The sequence below is a fragment of the Panulirus ornatus genome, chromosome 11, assembly GCF_036320965.1.
Source record: "Panulirus ornatus isolate Po-2019 chromosome 11, ASM3632096v1, whole genome shotgun sequence".
Classification (NCBI taxonomy): Eukaryota; Metazoa; Arthropoda; class Malacostraca; order Decapoda; family Palinuridae; genus Panulirus; species Panulirus ornatus.
This window is the reverse complement of record NC_092234.1, coordinates 13,276,594-13,294,093: the sequence shown is the minus strand read 5'-3', so window position 1 is coordinate 13,294,093 and position 17,500 is coordinate 13,276,594. Positions and strand designations below refer to the sequence as shown.

The following is a 17,500-nucleotide window of genomic DNA, read 5'->3' as shown; positions in this document are numbered from 1 at the left end:
TGAGTGTACTGGTGTGTGCATTGGGCATGGCACTACATATTAAGCAGGTAGTCACGCACAAACACGGCTAAGCTCGAAACACTGCATGTAACGCTCGCATGAGGATAATAATAATAATAATAATAATAATAATAATAATGAAATCTTTGAATAAAAGTGTTCAACACCACACTCCGGGAAACAAAGTGGTCATCCTGTGGCATGTAATATTCAAACTCTTTCAAACTCGAGCCAATTTCCTGTTCTCTCAGGAAGGTCACTTAAGAAGTAACTTGCCATACAATTCTCCAAATGGCTGCCTAGCACGGACGGTCTTACAACTACCTGTTATCATGATACAGGCTGAGACAAAAGTCACTATGCACCTACTGTACACGATGAATACATAGTCTATCTACATCAATATAAATACATTTCTCGTGTTTTAGTTTAGTTACAACAGATGGTGGAAATGGCACCCACATGCCTGTAGACACGTATTACACTTCTTGTCTGAAAAGACACGCGACAAATTAGTCAGAGATAATCCTAGTCACATTTTGCGATGGCTTCCTTCATTTCAAGGGGAGTGCGAGGACTGTCTTTGTAAACTATGCGTTTCATTGTTCCCACAGACAATAATCATCAGAAGGTGCAAGATCCAGCGACCGTGGAAGCCAAATGTCCTTTGAAATCATTGTCCCCAAGCAATTCGCGCGGTAGCTTCAAGGTGACACGAGCCGTGTTTAAGTGGCACCAACCTTTTGGCAGAAGCCGTAGGCAATTTCGTCTTTATTCAAATATCCAATGAAGGGGTAAAGAAACAATTCACAATAACGCTACGAGTTGATCATGTCACTACAGGACATGGTGCCGATAATCCCGATATCGTGATATGTGGCGCACCACACCAACCCTCTGATCGGGCAATGGTGTCTGATCTGGTGCGGGTGGAGTCGCTGTCCAAAACCCGACTGTCTTCAGTGTTGACGTAACCGGATAACTGAAACCACGGCTCACCGGGGGAAGATTGTGACCTCCAGATTATTCTCTCCAGTGGAACTATTAAAGTCGCTAAACCAACTTCAATCATCACGCCTTACGTTATCCCTTTTCTTTCAAAATCGTCGACTGACGTAGTCCTGTAGGGGAATGCAGGTGTGCACTGCTCCTTCAGCAGAGCTTGCGATGCTCTACGAGGCGCACATCTGCTGTGCTAATTAACGAACGGACTTTCTCGGGCTCTGCATTAATGGGATTCCAAATATCCAATATGTTCTCTATTACTACTGCCGGCCTGCCGGGTCTCGGCACGACCGCTACTCATCCAGTTTCACAAGACTTTGGCAATTTACCCTCGGACTCCGATGTGGCGCGGGAGTGCCGATTACTTTTCGGCAAATTCATGTTGCACTTGGTCTGTAAAATACTGGTCTGCACTACGTAACACATGTACCCCCACATACACTCGAGCCTCAAGGGACCAAGCCATTTTCACATTAACACCTGTTGGCGTCCGTACACGCTTGCCTTGAAAGGAGCACTGAAGTGACACTGCGTGAGGAAGACGAATGGGAGGGAGAGGAGGAGGAGGAGGAGGAGCGGGAGGTCGGTAACCGTACACGTCGAAATTTACGTCGGCCATTTGTTGTGACTATAACACTAAGAAGGAGGCGGTTCTATCGTTTATAATACAAGTGCACAGTAACTCTTGGTTCACCCTGAACAAGGAACTAACACAATACACACAAAGATCCGTGTTGGAACTTGTGTGGTAGAACAATGAGGTCAGCTCCACTATACATCGTAATACTCTATCACCATTATTTGCCTTTGACCATTAATTGAACTTTCTGCCACCTAAAGCTGTACCTGCAACGTCACACATTCGTTTTCCCAGACGCTGACCTACAACAACAATAATCAAATTATAATGGAATTATGTATGCCCCTCCTTGGATAGTCTCTTTTCACCTTATTTTGTGCTCTATTTCCATTCCCCTACCATTCATAATTGCTTCACACTCTAGTTACATACAGACCCGTTATCAAGAGATTGTATTGAAACTCGTGATATACAAAGGTGCCTCTGGAAACCGTATATAATAAGCATTCTAATGTATTGCAAATGACTCCTACTTTCTCTCCTATTTTGTTCCCTACGGAATTCGTGGTAAGCACAACACATACATGCTTAACAGACAGCCTACTGTATGAACAGAAAACTTCAGTAACTGTACACAGGGTCTGGAGTACAACTTCACTTGTTAAACAGTTTAAACCTTACAGTTCTTTAATACAAATATCAAATAAAGAACAACTTCACTTGGTGAACACTTTAAACCTTACAGTTCTTTAATACAAATCATCAAATAAAGAACAACCACTTGTTGAACAGTTTAAACCTTACAGTTCCTTTATACAGTTATCAAATAAAAGCAAAGCCTGACTGAGAGGGTTTTTAAAAACCTCTAATAAAATCTTGTCTTTCTGAAGTACCTTCCTCCAAAATGTGATTTCTAAGGCTACTCCTGACCTAAATTTTCTATGGCTACCATTGGAGGAAATTCTAAGGCTACTCTTGAAGTATGGCCTTAGCACACATTGGAAGCAATTTCTAAGGATACCCGAATAAAGGAAATTTTGGAGCAATTTCTAAGGATACCCGAATAAAGGAAATTTTGAAGCAATTTCTAAGGAAACCCACGAGACAAAATCTTAGACGAAGCAATTTCTAAGGGTTCCTTGGAGGCACAATCTTAACTTACCATAGAAGAAATTTCTATCATCTTAAAAAGTATGATATGGTAAGCGGGACAATGGAACACTTGGGCTGGGCATATTTAACCGTGAACTGTCTTTCATTTTCAACCATTCAGTACTTTCAGCCGCTCTTTCTCAACGTTCATCTCTTTATCTCCGACTTTATCAAATGAAACTGCGACAGACCTCGGGAAAGAAACCACTTTGATGGTGGTGCGACCAATCTACATCGAGTTTTTCTACTCTTCTCATCGCCATTTCCCCTGACTCCTCTTCCATTCGTTTACCTTCGTCCCTTGATTGCTGTGGGTGTGGGAGAGGAGCGTTTGAGGTGCAGCGAAGTATGAGGCCCCGGTGTTCTTTTAGCTTTTGGACGAGCTAAAGAGCTGAGCACTAGCATACCTAAAATCGAGAGTACACGACTTTAGAGAGGATTTTGAAATACGTGTCCTTTCCAGCTCACTCGAGTGGCTCTAAAATATCGGCTCCCATGGAAATGTTTAACATCCATGTATTCAACAACGGGTAATGACTCAAGAAAGAATGTTACCATCACCATAGTAACTCCTCAAACGATTACCTCCATACCCACGTTGGCGACGAGACTGTACCCTTGCAACCTCATCAAGTCATCACTCCTAATCACACCTCACCGTATGAGGAATATAGCAAAAGAAGGTTAAGGGGGGAAAAGTTTTCTTCACTTTCAATTCCCAGAATGTGGAGGCTCTGTCCCCCACACGGGCGGGACCTGGATGGAGTCTAACTAAACAGGTAAAAGTCTGGTTGCCTAGAACTTGTACATCTTTTGTTTTTTAACCCTCTTCCTAGAAATGGACGCTACAGCAGTGAAAGTACAACCTGGAACACTCGCACAGAAGGAATGACAACCTGGAACACTCGCACAAGAGGAAGGGCAACCTGAAACACTCGCACAGGAGGAAGGGCAACCTGAAACACTCCCACAGGAGGAATGACAACCTGGAACACTCGCACTAGGACAACCTGGAACACTCGCACTGTTGGAAGGACAACCTGGAACACTCGCACTGGCGGAAGGACAACCAAGAACACTCAAACAGGTGGAAGGAAAACATGTTTATACATACGTATATGTATATATTTGTATGCGTGTGTACATATACATAAGTGTACGTTCTCTTGCTAATTTTGTTGCTAATTTTCCAATAAAACATTTTCGAGGATTATCAAAAAAGGAAAAATTACACAGTGATGCGTAACAACATAAAGGATGGCTGGCCTTATGACCTCCTTGAGGTCCCTGGCTATAAACCCCAACACAAAATCACAATAACAAATCTAACATATCCACGAAAGTGGGAGTTCTGACATACATTACCACTTTTAGCCCTAAGGTTGATCTAGCTAGTTTTGTTACCCTTTCCCAGCCTAAGGTTATCTCAGATATAAAAAAAATGACATTCAATATAAAGCTAAACTTATAGATTACCAAATAACAAAAAAAACAACCAAACTTTCCTTAGCAGCTGTAATTCCATGAGCTTTCCACGACAATACGATTGCTTGTGTACATGTTCAGCTGTATTACCGTATTACTGGGCACGTATACAACTTCATGATAATATTCCAATATATCTCTACTTTCCATTCTTCCCAAGTCGCCGTGCACTTACACTTGCAGCTGCTAGACACAAATGATCACTAGAGCGAAAACCAAGAATAAGTCGACAACGTTAAGAACCAATCACAACGGACTTCGTTGGGTAACTGGCTTCCTAACTGCTGAGAAAATCGTGACGAATTATTAATACCGGTGACGCATGGCATCAATCTATGGCTCATGGCCGCTCTAGGATATTTGAAACGGGCCGGGAAACATAGACGCATATCGCACAGGTGTGTAGGTCCCATATGTTGGAGGTACGTGTGTCAGGCTGAAAGGGTTACTATCAACAAAAAAGTCCAAATATCAACAAATAAGTTCAAAAATAACAAGAGGGATTCTGTCCAGTTTGGGTATGGCAACGTTCGGACTATGTTTGTGGCTTAAGCTTAAGAACATGATATGTTACTTTTGCATATCAATCCATTATTTCAGATATCGTTGTCATGAAACTATCACTTTGAATCAATATGATTATTAGTTGTAAAATGATATGTTTTAACAAAAAACAAGAGAAAGGGGGAGTTTGAAGTGTTCCCCGTACCATTGGAACATCGTACCGAAAGTAAACAAAACTTGTATCTCAAATTTAATAGCTACTGCGATCCATTTAAAGCTCAAAGTCTTACTTTAACACAAGATTTATTGTCACAGAAAATTTTTGCAGTGACTAAACAACTAATTCATTTCATCTGCAGAACGAGAATAGTTTGCGCAAATTATAGCATGAACCAATAAACCTGATATTAAGTTTAATTCGGTAATAATCAAAGAAGTAATAATAACTGTTGGAATCTCTGCTATGGTTGATCCTGTAGTGTTTCTTGCTTTTGGTCTGTTGCATGAGACGAGTATTAAACAGACGATAACCAAAAATATCTTGGTATCTTTTAATTCTTTAGAGAATAAAACTAAAATCCATGAACATGCATCAAATACAAAATTCTAATACGGTCTTAAATCCATGGGCTGGTAGTTAAACCATAATACTCAAGTGTTGCATCACCATTTTTATCATCGTTACTCCTGAGAGTAATTAACATGCTAATAATTATATTGACATCATTGTTTTCTACTAGAGCCAGATTAATCATCAGGAACTGAGGATCAATGATATGCAATTTCCAAGACAAACGAGAGTTCGGTTTGTAATGCAACCCTAGTCAAACACAATCAACTTGTGTTTGATAATTTTGCACAGACGATATGCATAACATTATACGTAAATACACGATATGAATGGCGTTATTTGGGGAAACATGAAGAATGTATTATTTGAAAACCAATCATGATACCTTACTCATCCTCTGGGTTTTAATCTATGCATATTCATTCATACTTGAGTGTCGTTTCCTGCTTAGCGAGGTAGCGCCAGGAAGACAAAAAAAAAAAAAAAAAAAGGCCACATTTCACTGATATCCTGGGTCTGTCATGTGTAATGCACAAAAACCAAAATTTCTTATCTACAACCAGCCCTCAAAGACCTTTACATGGTTTCTCCCAGCTGATTCACATGCCCTGTGCATCACACCGTTCTAATTCACCATATCCCGTGCATACCTTTCACCCTCCAGCATATTTAGGCCTCGATTATTCAAAATCTTTTTCACTACATCCTTCCATCTCGAAATTAGTCTTCCCCTTCTCTTTGCCACCTCCATTTTTGGCACATATATCCTCTTTGTTGACTCTCTTCACTCATTCTCTCCATATGTACAAACCATAAGTGTATATCTATCTATCAATCTATCTATCTATCTATCTATCTATCTATCTATATATATATATATATATATATATATATATATATATATATATATATATATATATACATACATATATATATATATATATATATATATATATATATATATATATATATATATATATATATATATACATACATATATATATATATATATATATATATATATATATATATATATATATATATATATACATATATTCCTATGAGTACATGGGGAAAATGAAACACGATAAATTCCTAAGTGCACTTTCGTGTAATAATCACATCAGGGGAGACACAAGAGTGAAATATAAGTCAGTTGATATACATCTAGGAGACGAAGCTAGGACGCCATTTGGTATTATATATATATATATATATATATATATATATATATATATATATATATATATATATATATATATATATATATACAGTAGCTGACATGGCTGGGTAAAAGTGAAAGTATAGGTTAATTTAGGAGCTTTAGATGTTTTTATATCCGACTCTCAAAGGTTAGAGGGAGAAGGGCAACACTAAACATGGGAGTTGAATTCCGCAGTATCGCCTTAAGGGGCAGGGGGAAAGGAGATACTAAACCGGTCATTTCCCGTGTGGCTGGCTTCCACATAAAAGCTACGGGAAGAAGCAGCCTCACACTATGTGTGCTGCGGGGGTTTTAAGGGCTGGGACACACGCAGACACAGCTCACGAGAGCAGTGGCCCAAACAGTACCTGCGAAACAGGAAGAGGACAACAACATGGGAGGCGGACGGGAAGGTTGTGTCTGGGGAATCGATGTGATGGAAGGTGTTGGATTCCACTCTGACTAAGGGAAAAGCAGAGGAAGAACCACCCCAGGCATGGGAGCTGGACTCCATTACTGGGGTGAATGAAACAATATTCAAACATATTTATTGTCTCTTAAAACAGATAGATTTAGCATTATCTAAGTCTAGCTCTTGTGATGAAGAGATAATTCAAATATTTCTAAAAAAAAAAAAAAGAAATGACTGGAATATATCTTTCAATACTAGTGTCTAATGGAAGAAAGGGATCTGAGCATTCTCGTATAGAGGGAAATCAATTATTGTTAAGACTAATTAATAATTAATCATTCTTAAGACTAATTAATCAATCTTGAAGGGGAAAAAGTGTATAGTTTTGAGGTGTATGGGACAAACATTGCCTAATGATCCTCAAGCACCTGGTAGCCATTGAAACCAGTCACACACACAGACACACAGACACACACACACACACACACACACGCACACACACACACACGAGACACATCCATAACATGAAGGAAAATTTGATTGTTCACCCAGACCGACTTACCTGGCGTACACGTTCAGTATCTGTGGGTCGCGGTCTTCCACTCCCTCCTGCGTGCGTGGCTTCCAACAGCTTGTAAGAATATTGCTATACACCGAGGGAGGGTTGGAAGAGGAGGGAGAGAGGCTTGAGTGAGAGATGTGGCATAAAGAATAACAGAAAAAATTCACACGTAAGTTTAAAAATAATGAGATCTGGTCAGGCCTGGGAATTCTGAGGGAATTTTTTTTTTTATGAGGGTGCTGTGGTGGAGTGGGTCGGGGTGTAGACGAGTGGGAAAATGGGGGGGGGTCTATTTCCCACTCTAATGGGGGGGGGGAGGGTGGTGGTAATGAGGAGCGTGGTGGTGGTTCAGGGGGGGGGGGTTGAGACAGGGGTGGTGTAGGGTGGGTAGGGTGGCTAAATGGCTTGTTCTATAACTTTATACAAAAAAAATCTCATCTATGTATATATATATATAGAGGGGTTATGAGGAGATATGAGGGAGGGGGTGGGGGGCAGGGGGGGGGAATATATTAGCACTCACAGGCAGAACAGGCAAGACAGCTCATTATGAGGCTAATGTGACTACGACAAATGAAATGATCTCACAACATCTGGTCATCAGGACACTAAAAAAAGTGGGGGGGGGGGAGGGTGGTCACTTATCAAGGGGGGGGGGGCAATTAAGACAATTAATTTTACTCATTAATATTCAAGATTCTATATTTCTCTCTCTCTTTTTCTTTTTCTTTTAGTCTCTCTATCAAAAATGAAAACATGAAATTCTGCAAATAAAGGAGTTCTTTTTTTGTTTTGTTTTTGAATGTCCATAAATCTACAAAAAATATATATATATATGTATAACAGCTCTCTACTGTCACCATCAAAACTTTACTATATAACAGCTTTATCAAGAGAGGATCATCCATCTATTTAAGTGAGAGACTTATATCATCATCTTCATTGGAATCAACGTTAATTAATCATTTATCATTATCGCCATTGTGACAAGACTGTGTGTGTGTGTGTGTGTGTGTGTGTGTGTGTGTGTGTGTGTGTGTGGAATGTGGAGGGTGTTTGGCTGTGGGCAGTCAAACACCCACAGTGACTGTGGGGAACTTGTCATTTTGCATCGGACATGAAACAAAAATCATATATATATATGTATATATATATATATATATATATATATATATATATATATATATATATATATATATATATATATATATCACAAAGCTGCTGATTGCTCTGCCTTGAAGCAAAAAAATAGCAAAAAATTAAACGAGAAGTCATTGTAGGACATTACATCGCTATCTTTAGCACAGCCTTCATTACCAGCTGTACAAAAAAAAAAAAATAAAAAAAAATTCAACAGTAAAACACCCCCTCAACTTCATCAAGGGGGGAGGGGGGGGGGCAGTAGAGTGTGTGTGTGGGGGTGTGGGGGAGAGAGTGTATGTGTGTGTGTGTGTGTGTGTGTGTGTGTGTGTGTGTGTGTGTGTGTGTGTATGTGTTGTTGGGGGTGAGTGGGTGTGAGGGTGAAGGGGGAACGTATTTTATGATATTATACAAAATGAATAATGTGAGCTCTTTTCTTTCTTTCTTTCTTTCTTTTATTTTTTTGTGAAGGGAGGGGGGGTCGCGGGAGAACTAGATCAAAAAATATATTTGTCAATGTTAAGGCCCAAAATCCCAGAGTCAGACCATATGTAAACAAATCATATATACATCTGGAAAACAATGTCAGATTCAGAAAATAACAACAACAACAACAACAACAACAAGAACAAAATTAATATAGAATGGATACGTCATGCTATACGATCGGGTAGGGTGAGGAACGGCAGGGTGTAGGGTGAGGAACGGCAGGGTGTAGGGTGAGGAATGGCAGGGTGTAGGGTGAGGAATGGCAGGGTGTAACGTGAGGAACGGCAGGGTGTAGGGTGAGGAACGGCAGGGTGTAGGGTGAGGAATGGCAGGATGTAACGTGAGGAACGGCAGGGTGTAGGGTGAGGAATGGCAGGGTGTAACGTGAGGAACGGCAGGGTGTAGGGTGAGGAACGGCAGGGTGTGAGGTGAGGAACGGCAGGGTGTAGGGTGAGCAACGGCAGGGTGTAGGGTGAGGAACGGCAGGGTGTAGGGTAAGGAACGGCAGGGTGTAAGGTGAGGAACGGCAGGGTGTAGGGTGAGGAATGGCAGGGTGTAAGGTGAGGAACGGTAGGGTGTAGGGTGAGGAACGGCAGAGTGTAGGGTGAGGAACGGCAGGGTGTAGGATGAGGAACGGCAGGGTGTAAGGTGAGGAACGGCACGGTGTAGGGTGAGGAACGGCAGGGTGTAGGGTGAGGAACGACAGGGTGTAGGGTGAGGAACGGCAGGGTGTAGGGTGAGGAACGGCAGGGTGTAAGGTGAGGAACGGCAGGGTGTGAGGTGAGGAACGGCAGGGTGTAGGGTGAGGAACGGCAGGGTGTAGGGTGAGGAACGGCAGGGTTTATGGTGAGGAACGGCAGGGTGTATGGTGAGGAACGGCAGGGTGTATGGTGAGGAACGGCAGGGTGTATGGTGAGGAACGGCAAGGTGTAGGGTGAGGAATGGCAGAGTGTAGGGTGAGGAATGGCAGGGTGTAGGGTGAGGAACGGCAGGGTGTAGGGTGAGGAACGACAGGGTGTAGGGTGAGGAACGGCAGGGTGTAGGGTGAGGAACGGCAGGGTGTAGGGTGAGGAATGGCAGGGTGTAGGGTGAGGAACGGGAGGGTGTAAGGTGAGGAACGGCAGGGTGTAGGGTGAGGAACGGCAGGGTGTTGGGTGAGGAACGGCAGGGTGTAGGGTGAGGAACGGCAGGGTGTAGGTTGAGGAACGGCAGGGTGTAGGGTGAGGAACGGCAGGGTGTAAGGTGAGGAACGGCAGGGTGTAGGGTGAGGAACGGCAGGGTGTAGGGTGAGGAACGGTAGGGTGTAGGGTGAGGAACGGCAGGGTGTAGGGTGAGAAACGGCAGGGTGTATGGTGAGGAACGGCAGGGTGTAAGGTGAGGAACGGCAGGGTGTAGGGTGAGGAACGGCAGGGTGTAGGGTGAGGAATGGCAGGGTGTAGGGTGAGGAATGGCAGGGTGTAAAGTGAGGAGCGGCAGGGTGTAGGGTGAGGAACGGCAGGGTGTAGGGTGAGGAACGGCAGGGTGTAGGGTGAGGAACGGCAGGGTGTAAGGTGAGGAATGGCAGGGTGTAGAGTGAGGAATGGCAGGGTGTAAAGTGAGGAACGGCAGGGTGTAGGGTGAGGAGCGGCAGGGTGTAGGGTGAGGAACGGCAGGGTGTAGGGTGAGGAATGGCAGGGTGTAGGGTGAGGAATGGCAGGGGGTAAAGTGAGGAACGGCAGGGTGTAGGGTGAGGAACGGCAGGGTGTAGGGTGAGGAACGGCAGGGTGTAAGGTGAGGAACGGCAGGGCGTAGGGTGAGGAGCGGCAGGGTGTAAGGTGAGGAACGGCAGGGTTTAGGGTAAGGAACGGCAAGGTGTGGCTGAGGAACGGCAGGGTTTAAGGTGAAGAACGGTAGGGAGTAGGTGAGGAACAGGGGGTGTAGAGTGAGGGACGGCGGGGTTTAGGGTGAGGAACGGCAGGGTGTAGAGTGAGGAACGGCAGGGTATGGTATGAGGAAGAGTAGGGTGATCGACGAAGAGGGAAAGTGCATAGGGTGAGAAACGACAGAGTCTAGGGTGAGGAACAGCAGATTATGAGGCGAAGAACAATAGGGTGTTGGGTGAGGAACGTCAGGGTGTAGGGTGAACGATCGGTAAGGGGAGAGAACGGAAGGGTGTAGGGTGAAAGATCGGTAAGGGGAGAGAACGGAAGGGTGTAGGGTGAAAGATCGGTAAGGGGAGAGAACGGAAGGGTGTAGGGTGAAAGATCGGTAAGGGGAGAGAACGGAAGGGGGTAGGGTGAGGGAGGGAACAGGAAGGGTATAGGGTGAGGAACATGATGAGTGTAGGGTGAGGAACACGATGTAGGGTGAGAGAAAAGCCAGCCAGGATGTAAGGCTGAGAGAACGGCAAGGGGAAAGGGGTGAGGGTGGGGGGGGAGGGGGTTGAGTGAGGAACGGGAAAGGAGGGGGGGGGGGAGGGAGGGTGTGGGGTTAAGGGAACGGCAGGGGGGGGGAGGGATAGAGTTGTGGGAGGGGTAAGGAGAGAGAGAGAGAGAGAGAGAGAGAGAGAGAGAGAGAGAGAGAGAGAGAGAGAGAGAGAGAGAGAGAGAGAGAGAGAGAGAGATGATAAGGGTAAGGGGTGGGGTTAGCATGTGGTGGACTGGGGGTAGGGGAGGAGGAGGAGGAGGAGGAGGTGGAAGAGGAGGAGGAGGAGGAGGAGGTGGAAGAGGAGGAGGAGGGACAAGGACTTTAAATGAATCTGACAGAGCAAACCAGAGCCAATGCATGACAGAAAAAGGGATATCGTTGGTAAGGCCCAAGGCTCTGCCCTCCACCCACGCCCAGCTCTGCCAGTCACAGCTCCTGGCTCTGCCCTCCACCCGCGCCCAGCTCTGCCAGTCACAGCTCCTGGCTCTGCCCTCCACCCACGCCCAGCTCTGCCAGTCACAGCTCCTGGCTCTGCCCTCCGCCCGCGCCCAGCTCTGCCAGTCACAGCTCCTGGCTCTGCCCTCCGCCCGCGCCCAGCTCTGCCAGTCACAGCTCCTGGCTCTGCCCTCTGCTCACGCCCAGCTCTGCCAGTCACAGCTCCTGGCTCTGCCCTCTGCTCACGCCCAGCTCTGCCAGTCACAGCTCCTGGCTCTGTGACTCCCATCACACGGGTCATGGCCAACACGTGAGGAACTCTGTGTTAACAATCATATGTCAGATCTGTGTCTCAAAAAATCGGAATGAATTCTTACATCTGTTTGTGAACCAGATTCAAAATAATATTATCATTACTATTACGATAATTATCATTATCATTACTACCTCTTTTATCTGACTTTTGTTATTAAAGGTCAAGCTACTCTTGAGTGACCCTATAACTCATAGTAATTTTGCTGAGAATCATAATCTACTCTGAGAGGTTAGGTCTCCCACTGGTTCTCGTAGAGGGACTGGACATCTCGTATGACATCTTGCATCTGGCAGAGCTAAAAAATCGTTTTGAAAAGGACTTATAAGAAAAAGACATAAGGTCTTTTTATCTGGTTGCATGACTTAATAATATGACCCCAAGACCCGTCGTCTTAGGAGGTCACCCCCCCCCCCCCATCCCTCTGTAGCTTTAAAAGCTGCGCTACATCCAGTAGCAGGGAAATGATGGGCACTCCTTTTTTAAGTGACGAGTTTTCCCCTTGACGAGACTGAGCTCCTATTCGTCCTCCTGAGGACGGTATACCCTCACCCTTCTTAACCCCATTGAGGCGCCCTGCAGCGCTCAGGCAGCTACCCACGTCCACCGCTCTGGGGGACCCACAGCTCACACAAAGTGGTTGTGATGCGCGTGTGCGTCTATGGACGAAGCGGCGGGCGATCTAAGTCGTAACAAGTGAACTGTTGTCTTCCCTTACGGCATGAGAGAGAGAGAGGGGGAACTTGGGCCACACTGGGCGAGGCTTCACTGGGGAAGAGCCTCCTGGGCCACACTGGGCGAGGCTACACTGGGGAAGAGCCTCCTGGGCCACACTGGGCGAGGCTACACTGGGGAAGAGCCTCCTGGGCCACACTGGGCGAGGCTACACTGGGGAAGAGCCTCCTGGGCCACACTGGGCGAGGCTACACTGGGGAAGAGCCTCCTGGGCCACACTGGGCGAGGCTACACTGGGGAAGAGCCTCCTGGGCCACACTGGGGAAGAGCCTTACGCCTCACCAGTACGACAGAGAGAGAAAGAGAGAGAAGGGTACCCTAAAAACACCCTAAAAGTGGTTTTTAAATGAGGATATCAAGGTGTTTATCACATGACAGTGGGGGGACCCCTCCCACCCGCACTCCCTCACCGCCCTCAGCAGCTTTCCCCACTCACAGAAAATGGGAAGTGGGTTGGCAAATAAAGAGAGTTTACATACAATTGGATGAATGGCACATTGGTTCCTGTGCGTCCTCATTTGACGTACTCATATTTCATGGTGTGTGTGTGTGTGTGTGTGTGTGTGTGTGTGTGTGTGTGTGTGTGTGTGTGTGTGTGTGTGTGTGTGTGTGTCCATCAGGGCTTTTCAAGTGGTTTTTAAATGTGTAATATTCTGTCTCAATATACACGTAACATTAACCTGTTGGTCAGTTATTTGGTGTATTTAATGACTGGCAGGGTCATTACGGCCGGCAACGTTAAGTTATAACGACTCATCAAAAGAAATGAACACTTTGTTCAGGTGTTCAACATAATTATGACCCACTGCATATACGGTTCTAGTTCATACACACATATTCCTTGTTCATACAGCTTGGTGTGTGTATGTGTGTGTGTGTGCGAAGACTCGTCAGGTCGAGCCCTTTTCGTAATATATATATATGCGGTGTATATATCTTTGCTGTTTTTTCTTACCTATGCTTAAAGTATATATATGTGTGTGTGTGTGTGTGTGTGTGTGTGTGTGTGTGTGTGTGTGTGTGTGTGTGTGTGTGTGCTACTGGATATATACAGCAATTGCATTTACAAAATCATGTTAAAAAGTCAATATATCAATGTAATGCTATTAATTAATATTTCAACTGTATGAACGAGAGAAGATAAATGCAGTAATGAAAAATATATTTCAAAATATTCTTCATAATATCCGTTGTACTCATAAAGGACGAATTCATTACAAATATCTATATACAAAATTTCGTATTAATTCTTGAACCCTGTAATAATATTATAAAAGGTAGAAGCCCCCCTTCTATATATATATATATATATATATATATATATATATATATATATATATATATAACTTTTTCCATACATATGCGCTATTTCCCGCGTTAGCGAGGTAGCGTTAAGATCAGAGGACTGAGCCTGAAAGCGAAAATCCTCATTTGGCCCCATTCTCTGTTCCTTCTTTTGGTAAAGTAAAAACTGTAGGGGAGGATTTCCAACCCCAACGCTCCCTCCTCTTTTAATCGCCTTCCACGACAAGCAGGGAATAAGTGGGAAGTTTTCTTTCTCCCGTATCCGCATATATATATATATATATATATATAAATATATATATATATATGTATATTTGCGTGTGTGGACGTATGTATATACATGTGTATGGGGGGGGGGGGCCATTTCTTTCGTCTGTTTCCTTGCGCTACCTCGCAAACGCGGGAGACAGCGACAAAGTATAAAAAAAAAAAAAAAATATATATATGTGTGTGTGTGTGTGTGTGTGTGTGTGTGTGTGTCTCAGGACATGAATTATACATTTTCACATATACCTTATATGTACTTTACTGGTGTTGTGGCCAGAACCAGGGATGTGCCAATTATTATAATTTTGATCAACACTACCACAACTGCTAGTCTGCTGTGGGCGGTGAAGGGCCTGGCTGGAGGAACCCTGTATAAAACTGCACAAAATAGTCCCAAAGATGTGTTCTGTTACTCAATAGTAACACGGGATATGTACAAGGATGATGAGGTTGGCTACGTTATCAATCTAAATAATGAAAAAATATATATAAAAAAAAATATATATATATAGGAATTTAAGTAATACCTCAGTTTGGGTTAAAAAAATAAAAAAATACATAACAGAAAATGGAACCACAAGACAAGGAGGTTAAATCCCATTTTCTTGTGCAACCAAGTGGTCTGTGGAGGGGATTCTTGTCCACTTGTTATCCCGAGTCATCTCGCTTCCCCGAGACGGTAGGCAAGTCTCTTGCAGCAACCTACCTACCTGCTCCATATCCTCCAGTCCCACTTATTTCTCTTCCTCAGCATCAGTCATCTTCTGCCACGGGGGAAGGGGGAATAGAAGGGGGAAAAAAAAAAAGGATAAAGTCTGCTACTGCTTGTGAATTCGGCGTCTTGGAAGTATCTGGAAACCGCTTGGCATAGTAGGGTAAAACATTACTAATGTTCCCGTCTTGGTAGCTCCTCCTCCTCCTCCTCCTCCTTCCCTCCCCAGCAAACCCGCGCTCGCACGACTTACCTGGTGGCGAACTTCCTCGAGGGCTTGACCCCGTGGGACTCGAGCTCCTTTTCCAGCTGCTTGATCTTGACCCTAGCCATGTCCAGCTCGTGCTTCACCTTCCAGATGTGGGTGTCGCACAGCGGGTCCCGGCAACGGTGTCGGCGGAGCTTATTCTGCGCCTCGAAGACGGCGCCCCGGAAGGTCAGGGACTTGCCCATGCTCTGTGGAGGTAGGGGTTTAGTGGTGGTTTACTCTGGATGGGCAGAGAGGCGAGCCACACAGACCGGTGATTCAAGAGTTGTCTATCGTCCATGGGATAGATTTGGGGGGGACAAGTCATGAGGAGGGGGAAGTATAGAAGAGTTTACCCTACAGATTCTGGGATTCCCATATGATATAGGAAAAGCATTAGCCTCTTCGGAAAGAGATTGTCTCATTTTTCATAAAGGAAAACGAGGAAGGGGGAAAGTGGGCAATATACTTTCTACCTAGGGGATAAAGTATGGCATTTTCTTCTCCATCTGAGGGACAGTAATAGCCTATACAGTGGACAAAACATTTTACTGATATTTTGAAGGAAAAAAAAAATAAAAAAACATTCATTCTTACGTACACAAACCATGAGTTCTTTTGGTCTTGCTCGCTCAGACATCAGGGATAATCAAATTTCTGTGTACATTTTGCAAAAGATTAATACGTCCGAGAGACAGAAACTAATGTCACTGAAATGTACAGAGATATCTGGGTGTTTGGAAGAGTTACATGGGACACAAGACCTGTTGGTCTACAACGAGGTTATCTGCTGGAGGACAGTACATGGGAAGGGCAGATAACACAAGACCTGATGGTCTATGACGAGGTTATCTGCTGGAGGACAGTGTGTGGGAGGGAGAGATAACAGAAGACCTGATGGTCTATGACGAGGTTATCTGCTGGAGGACAGTACATGGGAAGGGCAGATAACACAAGACCTGATGGTCTATGACGAGGTTATCTGCTGAAGGAGAGTACATGGGAAGGGCAGATAACACAAGACCTGATGGTCTATGACGAAGTTATCTGCTGGAGGACAGTACATGGGAAAGGACAGATAACACAAGACCTGATGGTCTATGACGAGGTTATCTGCTGGAGGAGAGTATATGGGAAGGACAGATACCAGAAGACCTGATGGTTTATGATGAGGTTATCTGCTGGAGAACATAGGACATAAGGAATCAGGTGAAATGGACACATAATCGCTGAAATAAGGAAAATAATTACTGAAATACACAAAGCAATCAATGGAAGAAGGAAAGCACTTATTGCAATACGAAAAATACCGGAATTATGAAAATACAGAAACTGGGTTAAAAATGACTAAGGAACATAATGAAATCAGGAAAAGACACACAGAAATAAGTTAAACATTTTACTAACATCGGGAATATACTCACTGACATGAGAAATATACCTACTGGACTAAAGAATAGACTCATGGGAATAAGAGGGCTTCCTGCTAACGAGTAATGAGAGGTTGCTACTGCTGTGGCTTGAATGAAGCAACGAGATGTCGAAGATAATGACAGACCCTCATTAACTGTCGTAATTAGAGGTGGGAGTGTAGCCTTGTGACCGGGGGGGGAACCCCGCTCGGCTATTCAGAAATGATGGTAAGATGTTCCTTTATTACATCGACGGTGGAGGGAGGGAGGGAGGGAGGGAGGGAGGGAAAGGAATGAGGAGGTGTGGAGATAGATGGAGGGTAGGCTGGGGCGAACAACAACAACAACAGGATGGATAGTGGGAGGGAAAGTGGTATAGGAATATGCCAGTTCGCCATCACCAACCACTACCATCACCATTCTGCCACACCACCTGCCTGCCTGCCTGCCTCCCTGGCACTAAGGCTTGGGACCCCTGACGCATGTGTGGCGGCTGCTTCCCACAGTTTGTGTGCCGAGATCAACCACATGAGGACTAACCTTTATGTTGCCTCCATTTCCGAA

General features: G+C 44.5%; 1 protein-coding gene across 1 annotated transcript in view; it reads right to left on the bottom strand.

Moving 5' to 3' along the window:
* Positions 1-17,500, bottom strand: part of LOC139751283 (glutamate receptor ionotropic, NMDA 2B-like) — a 461,671-nt gene that overhangs the window by 78,648 nt on the left and 365,523 nt on the right. Inside the window, exons 15-16 of the mRNA XM_071666604.1 lie at positions 15,531-15,733; positions 7,476-7,559 (exon numbers count right to left, since the gene is read on the bottom strand). Of these exons, the coding sequence (XP_071522705.1) occupies positions 7,476-7,559; positions 15,531-15,733 (287 nt within the window). The remainder of the gene's footprint in view (positions 1-7,475; positions 7,560-15,530; positions 15,734-17,500) is intronic.